This window comes from Uloborus diversus, chromosome 9 (genome assembly GCF_026930045.1).
Source record: "Uloborus diversus isolate 005 chromosome 9, Udiv.v.3.1, whole genome shotgun sequence".
NCBI classification, from domain to species: Eukaryota; Metazoa; Arthropoda; class Arachnida; order Araneae; family Uloboridae; genus Uloborus; species Uloborus diversus.
In genome coordinates, this window is record NC_072739.1 from 55883659 (window position 1) to 55898848 (window position 15190).

The 15190-nt window shown below is 34.0% G+C and overlaps 1 protein-coding gene across 1 annotated transcript in view; it reads left to right on the top strand.

Moving 5' to 3' along the window:
• The first annotated feature begins 2966 nt into the window (after positions 1-2966).
• LOC129229765 (KICSTOR subunit 2-like) overlaps positions 2967-15190 on the top strand; it is a 111147-nt gene continuing 98923 nt past the window's right edge. The window contains exons 1-2 of the mRNA XM_054864137.1: positions 2967-3046; positions 5814-5939. Coding sequence (XP_054720112.1) covers positions 5835-5939 — 105 coding nt within the window. The 5' untranslated portion in view covers positions 2967-3046; positions 5814-5834. The remainder of the gene's footprint in view (positions 3047-5813; positions 5940-15190) is intronic.

Genomic DNA, 15190 nt, shown 5'->3' on the forward strand with positions numbered 1-15190 from the left:
AGAACAAGAATTCAGAAAATTTTCCGGGGGAGGATCCCCGAAACTCCTCTATTTCTACGTGCTCATCATCGAGTACTGACGGAACCTTCTTTCAAAACCAGAAGTTTTATCACCTAATTCTTTCCACAAACAATTGATACAAGATAAAAAAAGAGATGGAAGCTTCAAAGCAAATTTCATATGTAGAATTTTTTTTTAAGTCCCCCCCCCCCACCAATTATTTTAAGGGACCACTGCTTCTGCCCCTTACATACCAGACACTTCTCATAAAGTGTCCCAGCTCCCCCTACTTCTACTAAGTTCCTACGCCTCTGCTGGTAAGAGTCCTAAAAAGGTCAATGAGGTGTCGTCGCAGGGACCAAATGAAACCCGACTGGTAAGACCAATTGGAAAAACAAGGTTTTAATGATTAATTAAACTTTTTTTGAAGTAAATATACGTTTTTCACCTATTTGCAACATTTTTTTCATCTTTTGACCCATTTTCTGCGCAAAATTTTACTGTAAACGAAATTAAAGCCGTCCTGTGAACGTTACATTAAGGCGCCTTCTAGGTGTCAAAAATGCGACCATTATGGGACGTCAACTCGACCAGTTCTGCTGAGTGTTTTACATCTTTGCGTAATTTTGTTAAAACCATGTGTTCCACTAATTGTTTCGAGCAGTGTATAATAAACCTTCTTACATTTATTACAATTCCCGAGAAAAATGAAATAAAATTGCCCGTTTTGCTATCAAAATTTCCTTTTTCTCTTTTTTTTCTGCAGGTTAAAGTCTTCACACTTCAATATTCTATGTGAAATCTTAGCAAATATTTGTTTCAAATCAACGCAAGCTTTTTAAACGAAAAATATCTAATTCGTTGCTAATTTATTATGTAAAAAAGTTTTTTTTTTTACTAATTCGCAACTCCAGCGCTCGAATACGCTACCTTACGGTGATTTACAAAACTACCGAAAAAACTGAAACATTGCGTTCCATGTGTGTCTGTTGACGTAAACACAGGCAGTTTGTTAGGAGTATTTATTAACGCATTCGATGTGTCTTAAATTGCTTTCAGCAACAGAAATTGTTTCGTCCCTTAATGGTATTCTCGATCTTCTCAAAATAATGTTAGTTTTCATTATTTCCCTCTAAAATGTGTGATGATTGTCGTAAATGGCGAAAGCGTAAAACAAGAAAACTCTGATTTAACAAACTTCGTATTTGCTCTGTTCGATGCATTTTTTTTTTTTTTTTTTGAAAGAGGATAACGGTTTACCAGGTAAGTTTTTTTTTTTAAATTGCTTTGTGTGAATTTGTAAGAATGTTTTTTTTTTTAAATCTTAAGTTAGAAAGAAGGATTTGATAACATTAGCAGAAGAATTAGGGCTTTCATCTCCACCTAGTTTAAAAATAATTAATTAAACCAACCTAATTCATTGCAGCATTTACTAGGAATGGACAGTATGCAAAATATTTACTTGAATATATTATCGTAGAACGAAATGAAATATGTTTAACGCTGAGAATTTTCCTCGCCAAAATAGTGGGATTATAGCTTAGGGTTATAGTTTTAGTATTGTGCGAGCAAAGAACATTTGGCGAGAGATTTCGCATGTCAGTTAAACCATATTTATTTTTTTATCATGAGTGGAATAAAATGGTAGAAAGATTAACAGAATTCGATAAGTTTAAAGAAATAATGTTAGATCAATTGAAAAGAAAACTACCACCATATATCCGTGAGAATTTTGTTGATGATTTGCATGGAATGACATAATTCAATCATAACGCAGAAATTAGAAAAATACGAAACAGAAAAATTTAAAATTAACCGATTCGGCAATTTGAGAAAAATAACTCAGCTACAAATGCAAAACAATTAGCGCTAGCCAAGCAAGGCAAAGTAGTATCATCTTCTTTTGATAATAATTTCTAATGTCATATAATTGAATTATCTAGCATTAATTGCTATTCTTGTCAGGCCACAATTATTATTTAGTTTTTATCAGGAATTGATAAATATCGAATTTAACATCGTAAAAATGGCTGCTTAGAACTACGAACTACGTAATTTGCATTAATTTTTGACGTCTAGTAATGCTTCTTGAATTCTCATTTCTTTCTACGTGGGCCAGAATATCAATAAGACTTTGAATATTAGTGTAAAAAGAATAAAGCGAAAAAATTATGCATACGAACAAAATTTACTAGGCTTATTAGCATTTTCTTCGTTACCACGTGCGTTTGTTTTACCTTTTTCGTCTGCCATTACAAAGTGGCTACAGTGCCCCCTATAGTTCATTGGAGTTGCGAATTCTTTTCGCGAGAGGAAATATTCTTTGTAAATTATTTTTAGCAAACAAAAAAATACTTTTGATAATTTTTTTAATGATTTTTTTTACTAAAAAAATCAATAAAAATGTTTGTGTAATTTTTTAGTGAAAAAAAAATTTCTTTTCGCAAGTTTTTGCGGTAAAATTTTTTTTCTTTGTAATTTTTTTACCAAGGAAATTTTTTTTAGTTCGGGTGCAGTCCGCTTTCCTCCACTTATGATTCTGTGGCGTCCATGGTGAGAATTCACATCAAATTGGAAGAGTTACGGACTATCGAAAAAAGTGCAGGTGAAAAATAAGTATTTACAACTTATTTTTCCGCTTAAATAGCCATAAGTTCTCCTAATATATTAAAATTTGCATAACATTAAGAAGTGAAAGAGCTAATAAAGTAAAGTTTTCATTTGCAAGAACAATTTAAAAAAAATTCAATTAATTCATTAGATATTTACGTTTTTTAACATATTTTGCCTGGCTGAATAGCCCTGTTGCTATTTCACCAGGTTTTTTGCCCGGTCGAATAGCCCTGTCGCTATTCAGCCAGGTTTTTTCCCGGCTATGGAAAGTTTTTCGAGAACTCCGTCTAAAATTGGTGGCGCTAGTGCTAAGCATATCCCTAGTACTATCGCCATCTAGCGGTGCACTAGTGCAACTAGTACCCGGCTTACAGCCAAGTCGGCCTTTATTTACATTTCGATGTCTTTTAACTGAGAAAAAAATACTGCAGTGGTAATGACTCTTAATAGAACTTAACGACTATAAACTGATTTCTGTTGGAAATTTGTCGTAATTTGAACTATTAATTTCCTATTTTTGTCTATTATCCATACTTGCAAAAATGCAAGGAGGAGAATCATCGGTCCCTGATGACATTGCTGCCGAGTCTATAAAGACCATGCTTTTTACTAGAGATCACCGAATACCATATTTTTCCGAATATTCGGTTAAAATTCAAACCGAATATTTATTTGAAATGATATTACTATTTTAATTAAAATCTGAAAATAGAAATCTTTTGCTAGCACAAAAAATTTAACAACGTACTGTAAATAATAAAAACACATTGAGAGGTTTGTGTCAACAACACTCCCTAAGTGGTGGGAAATATTCATTGGCTTTGGCTACAAGTTATGGATTAAGAAAGGCCTTGTAGATAATAACTTGATATGTAAAATTGACATTGATATGCCATAAAAAAACATGTGAACATTCCTTTTGGAATATAAGATTGTAATCAAAAAAGGAGATGTAAAACTTGACTCCACCTGAGCAACATATACAGAATTTAAATCTTTTTAACTAACTGTTTTGTGTAATCTGGAATACATATACTTAAGAACGTTAACCAAAATACGAACTGAACATTTTTTGCATCTTTACTTGCGATCCGTTTGACTAAGTAAATAAATAATAATAACCCGATTTTTGGTGTAACAAAGCAATTTGACATTTATTTCTTCCCATCTATTAGATCAATAAGAGATTTTCTTTTGATAACATTGTCATAAATAGTTATTTTTGTTTTACAAGACTGAGTTAAATAGCAGATTTCTGTCAAATTGGATCTGGTAAAAACGAATATTAGAGCTCAACCTATGGCATTTTTTGGCAGATGCCGATTAGATCTCATGGTTTTCTGACATGTGTCTAAAACTACACCACTTGGAGCATAATTACAGCTCTTGCTCAAAGTTATTGACTCGTGCGTTTAAGAGTAATTGACTTAAAACTGATTCTTTTTGTTTCAAATTATCAACTTTGAGACCATGTAACTAAAAAAGTTTATTAGTTGCCTTAGGGGCATTCCAAGGTATTTTTGACATTATGTAGAGTCCGTAACGTGACCTTTTTTTGCCATAACTTTTTAATTTACCATTTGATTTGCAAATTATTTTATTTTGAGCTGGTGTATTTGTAGGAAAAGATCAAAATAAAATAATATGCTAATCAAACAGTAAATTAAAAAGTTACAGCAAAAAAGGTCATGTTACGGACTCTACATAAATGTCAAAAATACCGTGGAATGCCCCCTTTGGTTTCTAACCTGAACCTTAAACTATACCATTTGAACTATAATTACAGCTGTGTCTCAAAGTTGTTGACCCGTCGCGATAAAAGTTATTGACCTCTAAACTTGGGCATTTTAAAGAAAATCATAGACTTTAAGACCATTTAACAACTAAAGTCAAGAGAAACGAAAGTTATTTTATATTTTTCTTAGTACTATACTGTGGTGAGAAGTTAATCATATACATATTTCTTAGGGTTACGCACGGCTTTAGCAGATATCCGGGCCTAAACAAGGCAAAAAAGTAGCAGTTTCAATTGACCTTTGCCCTCAAAGCCATTAGTGAGCCACAAAAGTATTTATACTAGCATGTACCTAGTATCAAGTAGTAACCGCACTTAAAAGAATTGGCTTGGTTCACTCATTGCTTTCGAAGCAATCATATATTTAGCTTTTTTCATGACCTTGAACTTTGACCCCTACTCGAGGACAAACAAATCAATTTTTTAGAAAAAAAACTTCACTTTTTCTTATTATAGTATCACTAACACATTCTAGAATTTTTACGAAAATTGAAGTTATCAACTATCAAAAGTGTCCAGCTTTAAAAATATGACTTTTAACAATACTAATTCTATGGCCTCCAAAAAAGTGGAATATGGCCTCAAAAAGCAGGACGAATGGCCAGAGTAGACTTTTACTTTCCAATTTGAAGCTCCATTTTTATGAAATCAAGATGAGAATAGTGAATTTATTTGGTATTTTTAGTTTTCCTTTTCGTGAAATAAATCAATGCACATAAAAAAAAGTTTTTCAGTCTGTCATTAACTTTTCATTCTAAAAAGTGAAGGGGCCAGGCCATCTTAGTTTTGAAAGTGAGAGGGCAGTCGCCCCCCTTTACTCCCCCCGCCCCTCCATACAAGCCGCTTATGTTACTGTAAGTAGATACATTTTTTTGTAGTTTGTAGTGTAGTCATTAGAAGAGTTGTGAGCAGTGCAATACAAAAAAATACTAGTTTGTAATAGTACAAAAGAAAAAAAAAGTAGAATTCTTGGATTACATTTAAGTTATGGTAAAAACAACATGTGATGTTGTTTTTATGGCTTATGTGTGATTTTGTCACTCAGGTAGTTTCTGTGCCAATAGTGTCACCCCCTGACAGCACATTTTCCCCTGGTAACTATGAAACACAAAAAAGTTCAAACATCTTCTGGCTTCCATCTTTACAAACACAAAAATAACAGCAACTAGTAAAATAGTGAATATTAAACTAAAGAAAAAGGTGTCGCAAAAAATTCATTTGAGCATCAACTGTAGCGTTTACTAATTTGAGAAATATTTTTAGCATTCATTTTAATATTGATTTAGTTATTCATGTTTTTATATTATTAAACTTTTTTTCTTCATAATTATGGATATGCCAATGCAAAATGTTTATTTAGTTGTGTAGAATTTTATGTTCATATAAATTCATTTTCTATTTCTAGACAAAAATACACAGAAGCACAATGTCGGAAAATGCTGAAGATATTATAAGTAAACAGCAAGCAGTTTTGGATGATTATTTTAGTTTACTCGGTAATTTTGCATTTGACAAAGCTAAGGAATTTTTGGTAAGTTCTTTTTTAATTAGTTGTGATTGGTTTTGGTAGTAAGATTATTTGAAGCTTGAAAAAAAAAAAAAAAAAGAGTTTTGGAGTCGGGGGTCAAATAAACGAATGGTATTTTCATTCAAATTTTTACTATGAAGATCGCAATCATAATCATAGAATTCAAACTTTGTTCTGTGATTGTACGTTTTTGTAAATTATCTTCTAATGTAATTTTTTGAAACCAAACATGATCCCAAACTTCCCATAACCTTACAAATATTTTGCTATACACTGCAATATTTTTGACACCATTATTTCTATCATTTTCATTTCCTATCGATTGTTCCTAAAATTTACATGCTACAGGAATTTGCTAATGCTGGAATCCAAAGTTTTTTTTTTGAGTTCACTGCAAATTGCATTAAATCTATTTTTCTTTTTGATGCCCTGCAACAACTTTCTTATTCGCTTTTGAAGAGGGGCTAGTTGTCAAAAACTTTCAGAAATCCTTAGTTTGTCCCTATTTTGTACCCCTTTAACAATAAATTGTTCTATATTGATCCCCATTCATCTCATAACTTCGAATTCATCCTGATATCCACTATTAAAGTGGACAACAGCATCAAGCCCCTGAAAGTTTTAACGTATCCAATCCTGCAAACTTGGTTTTCGGACATCGTTTCTTAAATGTAGAGAATGGAGTCATTCTTTAACATTTTATATTTTGCCATATAAGCATTTTTTAAATATTTGAGAGCTGGTTAACCTTGTATAAATAAGCTTGATATGTTTGATTATGTTTAGTGGTGTCAAACAACAACTGCCGCAGCCTTTCAGACACTTGGTGTGGATTACTGTCATTGTCAAAAGTTGTAATTTGGGGGTTATTGAACTAACCAAGTTCTTATAGGCCGTAGATTTATGCTGAGCAATGAAATGGGCAGAGTTAACAAAGAACAAATTGCATAGGTGGGAAAATATATTTATTGCGACAAATAGATATTAACACAAACACTAATACAGACGTATTTTATAACATATCCTAATTTCCTAAAATGTTATGGTATACTGTAATATATTAGCATGTTTCGGCAACAGGACTTTTTATAATAGCAATTGGCAACAAGACTGCATTCCATGAATTGATACTTTTTAAAGATGGTGTTGTAACAAAATCAGTAGTAGCGTTATTAAATGTTTAGTTTTTATAATCGATGCAAAAATAAAGAGGCATAAAAATGGCTCTGTCTGTAATGTGGGATTTCTACCACAATTCAAAAAGGAAAAAATAAAAAAAATAAGGGAATGCAATACACACATAAACACCGAACTGTTCCAAAAAAAAGTCCCCAAGTCAGGGTTGCTTGTACAAAAACAGAAATGGTGGAGGAACATTGAACATTCTGGAACGGTTTCTAAGTTACTAGAAAGCAGTGAACCGGGAAAACGAGTGAGAAGCATAAATGCCCCCATTGCGAAATTAGGTCAAAGGGAACAGCTGAGCTCCTTGGGTGAATGAAAGGAGAACGGAGAACAAGGTCTATTTGCCAGAAAATGGGAATGAATAAATCTGAAAAGAAGGTATGAATGAATGTGTGTAGCATTGCCACAGCCCTGGAGCACTAAAGTCATAAGAAGTACTCCAAAGTGCATCAGACATTTCTTCTCAGAATCAGTGTTGTTTCACAAAGCAAGACCAAAATAGTTTTGCATCTTGTTCATTTTAGAAACTGTTAGCTTTCCTTTCCCTCCTACTTTTTTTATTGTTTTCTTCAATTTTCTCAAAGCAGTTCCAAACATTTTCTGATAGTATCCAGTACACTCCTTTTTTTAATGATTTTTCCAGTGTATGCATTTAACTTGCACATTGCAGCATAGCTTTTGTTGTCCCCATTAGCGTAGAAATCTAAACATTTTGGTCCCATCGACTGATTGTAGGACCGAAAAATTCTTCGCCGTAGTCGACTGAATGAGCTGTCACTATTCCATTCAGCAATGAGTTTGCTGCACGCTTGACTTGTCTACTTTGCTTCATTTCCGGCACTCAATACAGTCCTTCGACAGCATGCATTTCACTGGAGTCTGAATGAGCTGTCACTGCTCCAGTTAGCAATGAGTACGCTCATTTGTACCAGTTCCCATCAGCAGAGACTCCTCATTCCGATGAACCCAAACTTGTTTTTGAACAATGTGCAGCCCATACCTATGGTTTCCTCCGCAAGTGCCTCCACCACTCGCAGCAACCCTTTCACATGCCTATTGTAGGGAGCTTGATTTGGAGGTGGAAGCATATGCATCATAGTCATAAACTGACTCGCTTTTCTGTGACCACAATCAGTCTCATGAGATACACAAGGCATCTGTTTATTTCATAAAATTGACTTATATTTTTTAGATGTTGCCCGGGGGGGGGGGGGGGGAGCACTGAGAAAGTTCACACAATGTCCCATATTGTTGGAAGTATTGCTCTGAACATAATGTTCTAGCTCTTGGCTTAAGTCCAAAGAGGTTCCTTATCCATTAGTGCAAATTTATCTTTGAGCCGTGTTGAAATTTAAAAGTAACCTTGTTGGATTTGGAAATGATTTCTTTTCTATATAGGCTGATAACACCAATTTCAAACTACTGACTCAGTACTCCCCAATTCTTTGTTGAGCTTAACAATCCTCCAGTCTCACTCCAGCCAATTGATATTGAAGAATCTGATTCTGCTAAATTTAAATTTTTGTAGTTTGCTGCTAATTATCCAGTGAAGTAGCATGCAGCTTCTCAAGATTCTTCATTTTCAAATTTTACTTCGGAGCTAATTTTGTCAGTAATATCACTGTATTCATCATTTTGTTTCTTATTTTCTTCTAAATTTTGTGACAGATGGAAAAAAAAGTTTAGCACTTAAAATGTAATTTTCATTTTCCTTAGAGGTATTAGTATTCACTGGAGAAGGAAGTTTTGAGCCTATTAGAAGCATATTTAACCTGTTTTTAAAATTGGCTATTTCAAATAGAGATGGATGTAAATGGAACAAACCTAACCAAAAAAGATTTTCCAATGCTGAATGGGGGCCCGTCGGTAGCTCCATAGTTCAATTAATTACTCTTACTCAAAAAAACACAACACATCTCATAGTGGACTGTACTCTCACTTTATTGAAACTCAACTCCTCTCATATAACACATGCACTTTCACTCAAGTGCTGGCGACAGCAGCGCCATTCTTTATAATACGCATTGGCGTAGGCATTTCACTCAACATATCGCCCGCCTTGATAAATTAAAAAAAAAATTATCAATAAACAGTCCAATATTCACCATCCACAAATACTTAATTATACTCTACAGCACAATATACTCAATATACTCTACACACTATATGTTCTCAATTATGCACAATCAATAAAAAATAAAATAATGCTCGCATAATTAAAAACTTCACTTAATTGATTTACCAAAAGCACATATAAATCAATTCTCACAAATGTACAATATGATAAATGTAAGGTGTGTAATTTGCTATTCTGGCATAGGCATCAAACAAACCTTAGAAATGGACCTTTTGAAGGTTCCACTTTGAGTTTTCACTAACACAACTCATATTTTGCCATCTTTACTAAAATAAACATCAACAATTCTACCTAGAGGCAATGTAGTAATTGGCAAATTTTCCTCCACAATAATAACTAAGTCTCCGATCTTAACATTATTTTTATCAAATCTCCACTTATTTCGTTGCTGCAACTCATTTAAGTAACTACGGTGCCATCGCTTCCAAATTGATTGTACAATTTTTGTCACCTTTTGCCACTTATCAAGTTGATTTTCTCTTAAATTAGTCAAATCATGCTCAACCACTGAGGTAATAGGCCTTCCAATTAGAAAATGCGACAGCGTTAAAGCATTTAAGTCCTCTATATCTGTAGATAAAGGAACCAGTGGCCTAGAGTTCAAAATTCCTTCAATCTGGAAAAGTACCATGAGGAATTCTTCATGGGTTAATTTTAAATTACCCACAACTCTTTTTAAGTAGCACTTTAGAGATTTTACTCCTGCCTCCCATGTGCCTCCGAAATTTGGAGCTCTAGGTGGAAGAAATTTCGAATTTATTCCTATCATTTGAAAGGTATCCTGCAAGGGTTTCATTGGGATTTTTCACCATATCCTTTAAACGCTTTAACTCTCTATTTGCACCAACGAAATTTGTACCTTTATCTGAAAATATTTTCTGGGGCTTACCTCTTCTGGATACGAATCGTTTAAGTGTAGCAATGAATGCGTCTGAAGATAAGTCTGTAACCATGTCTAAATGCACTGCTCGTGTCGAAAACAAGCACACATAAATTTTATTATAAGTATCTTTCCTCTATCCTTTATATTTTATATAGAAATGCCTACAAAAATCAATTCCACAGATATTAAATGGGAAGTTTTGGGTTGCTCGTTCTTCTAGTAAGTCTCCCATTAATTGCTCAACGACTTTTGGGTTTGCTTTAAAACATACAACACAATTGTGTACAATTTTTCTACACATATTTCTACCATTAAGTATCCATAATTGTTGCCTTATTTGATGTAGTAAGGCTTGAGGCCCTGCAGGTAAATATTTTTGATGGAAATACTCCACAATCAAATGTGTTAATTTATGTTTCGTAGGCAACAAAATTGGGTACTTTTTATCATAGCGTAAATAGCTATTTCGATGCCTGCCTCCTACTCTCAAAATTCTTTTCTTATCCACAAATGGATTTCAACTCTTCAATCGGCTGTTATGGGGAAACATCTCACCTTTTTGCAAGTTATTTATTTCTACTCTAAAAGACTCCCACTGTACCTGTCTTACAAAATAGTTTTCTGCATGTTTCTGATCCTCTATATCTAGAGGGCCGCTTTTCTGCTCTCCTTTACACTTTTTCAGAAATCTGTAAATAAAACTAAGAACTCTAACAATTTTAGACTATTTGTTACTGATATTTAACAATTCATCTAAGAAGGAATTAGAAATTATGTTAAAGTTATTCGATTTCAGTTCAGACACATAATTATCTTGTATCACTGCTTCAGGAACAGGTCTATTTGGATGCTCGTCCTTTAGTTCGCTTCGGTATGATTCCCTATTCTGGATATCATCGCAATCATCAGGGAAGTTCACTTCGCGCTCTTTCAGAAAAGTGGGTCCAAGCCACCACAAGTCACATGACTGAAGTTTGGCAGGATCTATTCCTCTTGACAAGACATCTGCCGGGTTTTGTGATGATTTTGTGTGAAACCACTGGTTTATACATGAAATACACCGCCAGCTCAGTCAATTCCAGCCGATTACTGCAGTTTCGTGCTTATTAGCACTCATCAGCCCGGCATAGGACTAACTGAGCTGGAGGTGGAAAACCTCTTAAGAAAGTCAAGAGTGCCAAACAAACTGGTAGCTAATATAGAATTAGCACTGACCAGACGAATGACTAAAACAATGATTCGGTTCAACCTCGAATATTGCAGGCAAGGCAGGTATATTCAGTAAGTTACCGCCCTAGCATTTTGCTCTACTTCTACTTTGAAGGTAAAACAGTCCGTTTTAGCTTTCCAAGCAACACCTAAAGTCTTAATTTTATCCATCGATGAAAACTTGTATTCTTTCTGCATGGTGGGAATAAGCTCAGAATTGTTCCCACACCATTTGTGCAGACTCATGCCAGGACACTTCAAAATTCCTATGAGCTGCTGCTGCAATTCTTTGGTTTCCGACAATGTCTGTCCACCAGTCAGAACATCGTCAACATAAAAATCGTTGCAAAGCATTGATGCCACTAATGGAAAGTTTTTTCCTTCATCATCTGAAAGTTGCTTCAGTGTCCTCGTGGCTAAAAATGGCCCACTGGTAGTTCCGTGAGTGACAGTTGGGGGACAGCTCAAAGGTTTTAATGCTATCAGTCACACTATCCTTCCACACTATTCTCTGAAGGCACCTTTGACTTGGATCAATCAATATTTCCTGGTACATTTTTTGAATGTCAGCTGTGAAGGCAAAAATATGCTTTCTAAATCTAAGCATTATTGCAAACAGATCATCTTGTATAATTCCACCATTAAGTTGCAAGTCATTAAAAGAAATGCCATTGGTAGTTTTACTTGAAGCTTTAAACACTATGCGTAATTTAGTGGAGCTTTTCTGTGGATTATACACTCCATGATGAGGCATATAATAGGATACTTCCGGATGTTCCTCATATGTCACCTCTTTCACGTGTCCCAACCTTTCATATTCCCTGATAAATTCCCTATATAAGGTTAGGTACACATTATCTCTGGGCAATCTGGCCCACAGGGAATTTGACCTCTTTATAGCCCTTCATCCAAACTTTTAGGATCCTGACTCAAAAGGATTTTAACTACATACTTCCCAGTCTTATCTCTATAATGTGTTTTCTGAAAATGTTCTTCCGCAATTTTAACCTCCTCAGTTTTATAATTCACGACCTCGACACTCTCTAGTTCCCAAAATTTTCTCATTGTAAAATTAAGATCATCCTCAATAATAACTCCGCAATAAACTCTTGAATCACTCGCCTCAGTTATTGACCCACTAGCCTTGTAGCCAAACACTGTATTTTGGAAAAAGAGTTCAGAATTAGGAGAATAAATCTGCCGCGGTCTCAACAATTGATAAAATAACTCTACAGAAAGAAGAGAATCAACTCTTTGAGGAATCATGAAATTATCAGCTAACTCAATATAATTTGGAATTTGACCCTCAACTTCTAGATATTTAAATGGGGTTAAATCTGTTATTTTATCAACAATTAACATATTTATTCCCTTTTTGAAACACCCATCCTTGTTCTGAATTTCTGTGTTAACGGAACTACTCACTGTCATTGAAGCATTATTTAAACATAATACCAATGCACTAGTTTTTTCTCGCTTACATAGAACCAGAATCTAATAAAACACGTACTGATTGCAAAATATTGTTAGAATCTCTAATGAAGCATATGGCAGTGCTTAAAAGAACGGTTTTACTTTGCCTATTATTTATGACACTTGTAGCAGAAAAGGAACTTACATTTGAATCCGTAATTCCAGGGGGGAAAAGGGATTCGCTTCTGCTCTAATTGATGACCTTGTATTTTGAACCTCTGTTGGCGTTTGAGTATAATCAGAACCATTATTTATGTCTTTATTTTTTTCATCGGAGGAATTAATTTCTCTAGTATAACGAATTAAATTATGATGAGATCTTTTGCAAAAGCAATTTCTTGTGCTGCATTTCTTAACATTACAGGAAGGTGAAAAACATTTGAAACACAATTTATATTTTTTCACGGTTTCAACCCTATCTTTAACAGAAAGTTTTCTGAAATAAGGACATGCAGCAAGGAAATGATTATCCAAATTACAAATAACATATTTTAAGTTATTTACATTGGACACAAATACTCTTACATTTTTGGGACTACGCCTTTCAAAATTATTTTTCCACACTCGATTTGATTTTGAAAGTGCACCTTGCTCATTTTTATTCCCTGTTTGTGAAGCTATATACAAGTCTTGCTCACATCCTAACTGTTGTGACTTAAACCAGGTTTCACCTTGTTTTATACTAACATGACTCATTAAATCCTGATTAAGAGCATTGCAAATTTGATCAGATATCATTAATTCACATAAATCTTTAAATTGAGAAACATTTCTCAATTTACAATAATATTCAAAATTTGAACTCACTCGGGACGCAAACTGCACGTAATTTTTTGAAGGCAACTTTTGTGATTTGCGGAACTGATTCAAACACTTTTGGGGCGTTGGTTGAAATTCCTGCAGTACCAAATTCTTAATTTTCTCATAATTACACAGATCTTCCTCTTGAAGATAACACATTAAATTACCTATCTTTTCTCCTAATATATTTAGCAAAATTTCTTCTTTTAAATCCTCTGGCACAATTTTAGTTTTAAAAGCTTTTTCAATTGATTGAAAGAAAAGATTAAAGGATTCCACTTTCGTTGGTACAGGAATTGTTAAGGTTTTCGCACTTTTAATTAAGCTCTCTAAATCACAATGCGTCGACTCCTGCTTAAGCTCTACTCTAGAGTCTGATTATGAGGATTCTCGTTTTGTAATCTCTCAAGTTCCAACTTTTTCTCAAGTCGAGCAATAGCTATTTTCTCTTACTCTAATTTTTGCTCGATTGCCAATTTTTCCCTTTCCGCATTTGCAATTTTATTGTTTTTATCCTCCAAAATATTTGAAACAATATTTTGAACAAACTCAAAATTATCTTTATAATAGTCACTTTCCTCAATCAAATTCTTTATATCAACTACCTTTGCGCCTGCAGGAATAGTTAAACTCAATTCTTCAGCTAACAATATTAGCCCATCTTTTTTTAACCCTTTGATTGACATTTTAAAATTTAATTGCGAATTTAGTCACTCACCCAATAAATTGCAAATCCAAACTTCAAGTTATCTCACACAGGGAACTTGAAGTAAGAGGAAGGGACACACTTAGAAGGCACAAATCTCTCGCACATTAGGCTCATAAATTTCACTAATCTCAGATATTGAGCTGATTTGTCTCCGGTGGAGGCGGACCATGAATGGGGACCCATCGGTAACTCCATAGTTCAATTAATTACTCTTACTCAAAAAAAAACACAACACATCTCATAGTGGACTGTACTCTCACTTTATTGAAACTCAACTCCTCTCATATAATACATGCACTTTCACTCAAGTGCTGGCGACAGCAGCCACTCTTTATAATACACATTGGCGTAGGCATTTCACTCAACAAATGCATTTTGATTTAAAATACCAGTCATCACACGGGCAACTCCTTCCTTTGACAAATCATCATCAAGTCCTTTGACATTTCTAAATGATACTATGTATCCCTTTTGAAATTTAACAAGATACTTTTCGTTTCCAACTCTTAGATTTGAAATCATGTTTTCAATTTTGTTTAAAATATATTTTTGCTCTGGATCACCTCTGAAAGCAAATTGTTTTTCAAATTCATTTATTCTTGAATTAAAAATATCAAATGAGTCATTAACTGTCTCAAATAAATCTGCTGCCACCTTTTCATTAGGGCATATAGTCTTTATTGCACCGGCAGTATGGTGTGAAAATCATTGTACAGCATAGCATACTATTTGTCTCTCACAATCATTATATTCTATATGCTTTGCACTTAATTGCCGAAATTCATTATTGGTTAATGCACTCACTTGGTACATGCAAATCGCCATATTGATAGCATTTCTGTGCATCAGCTGTCAAA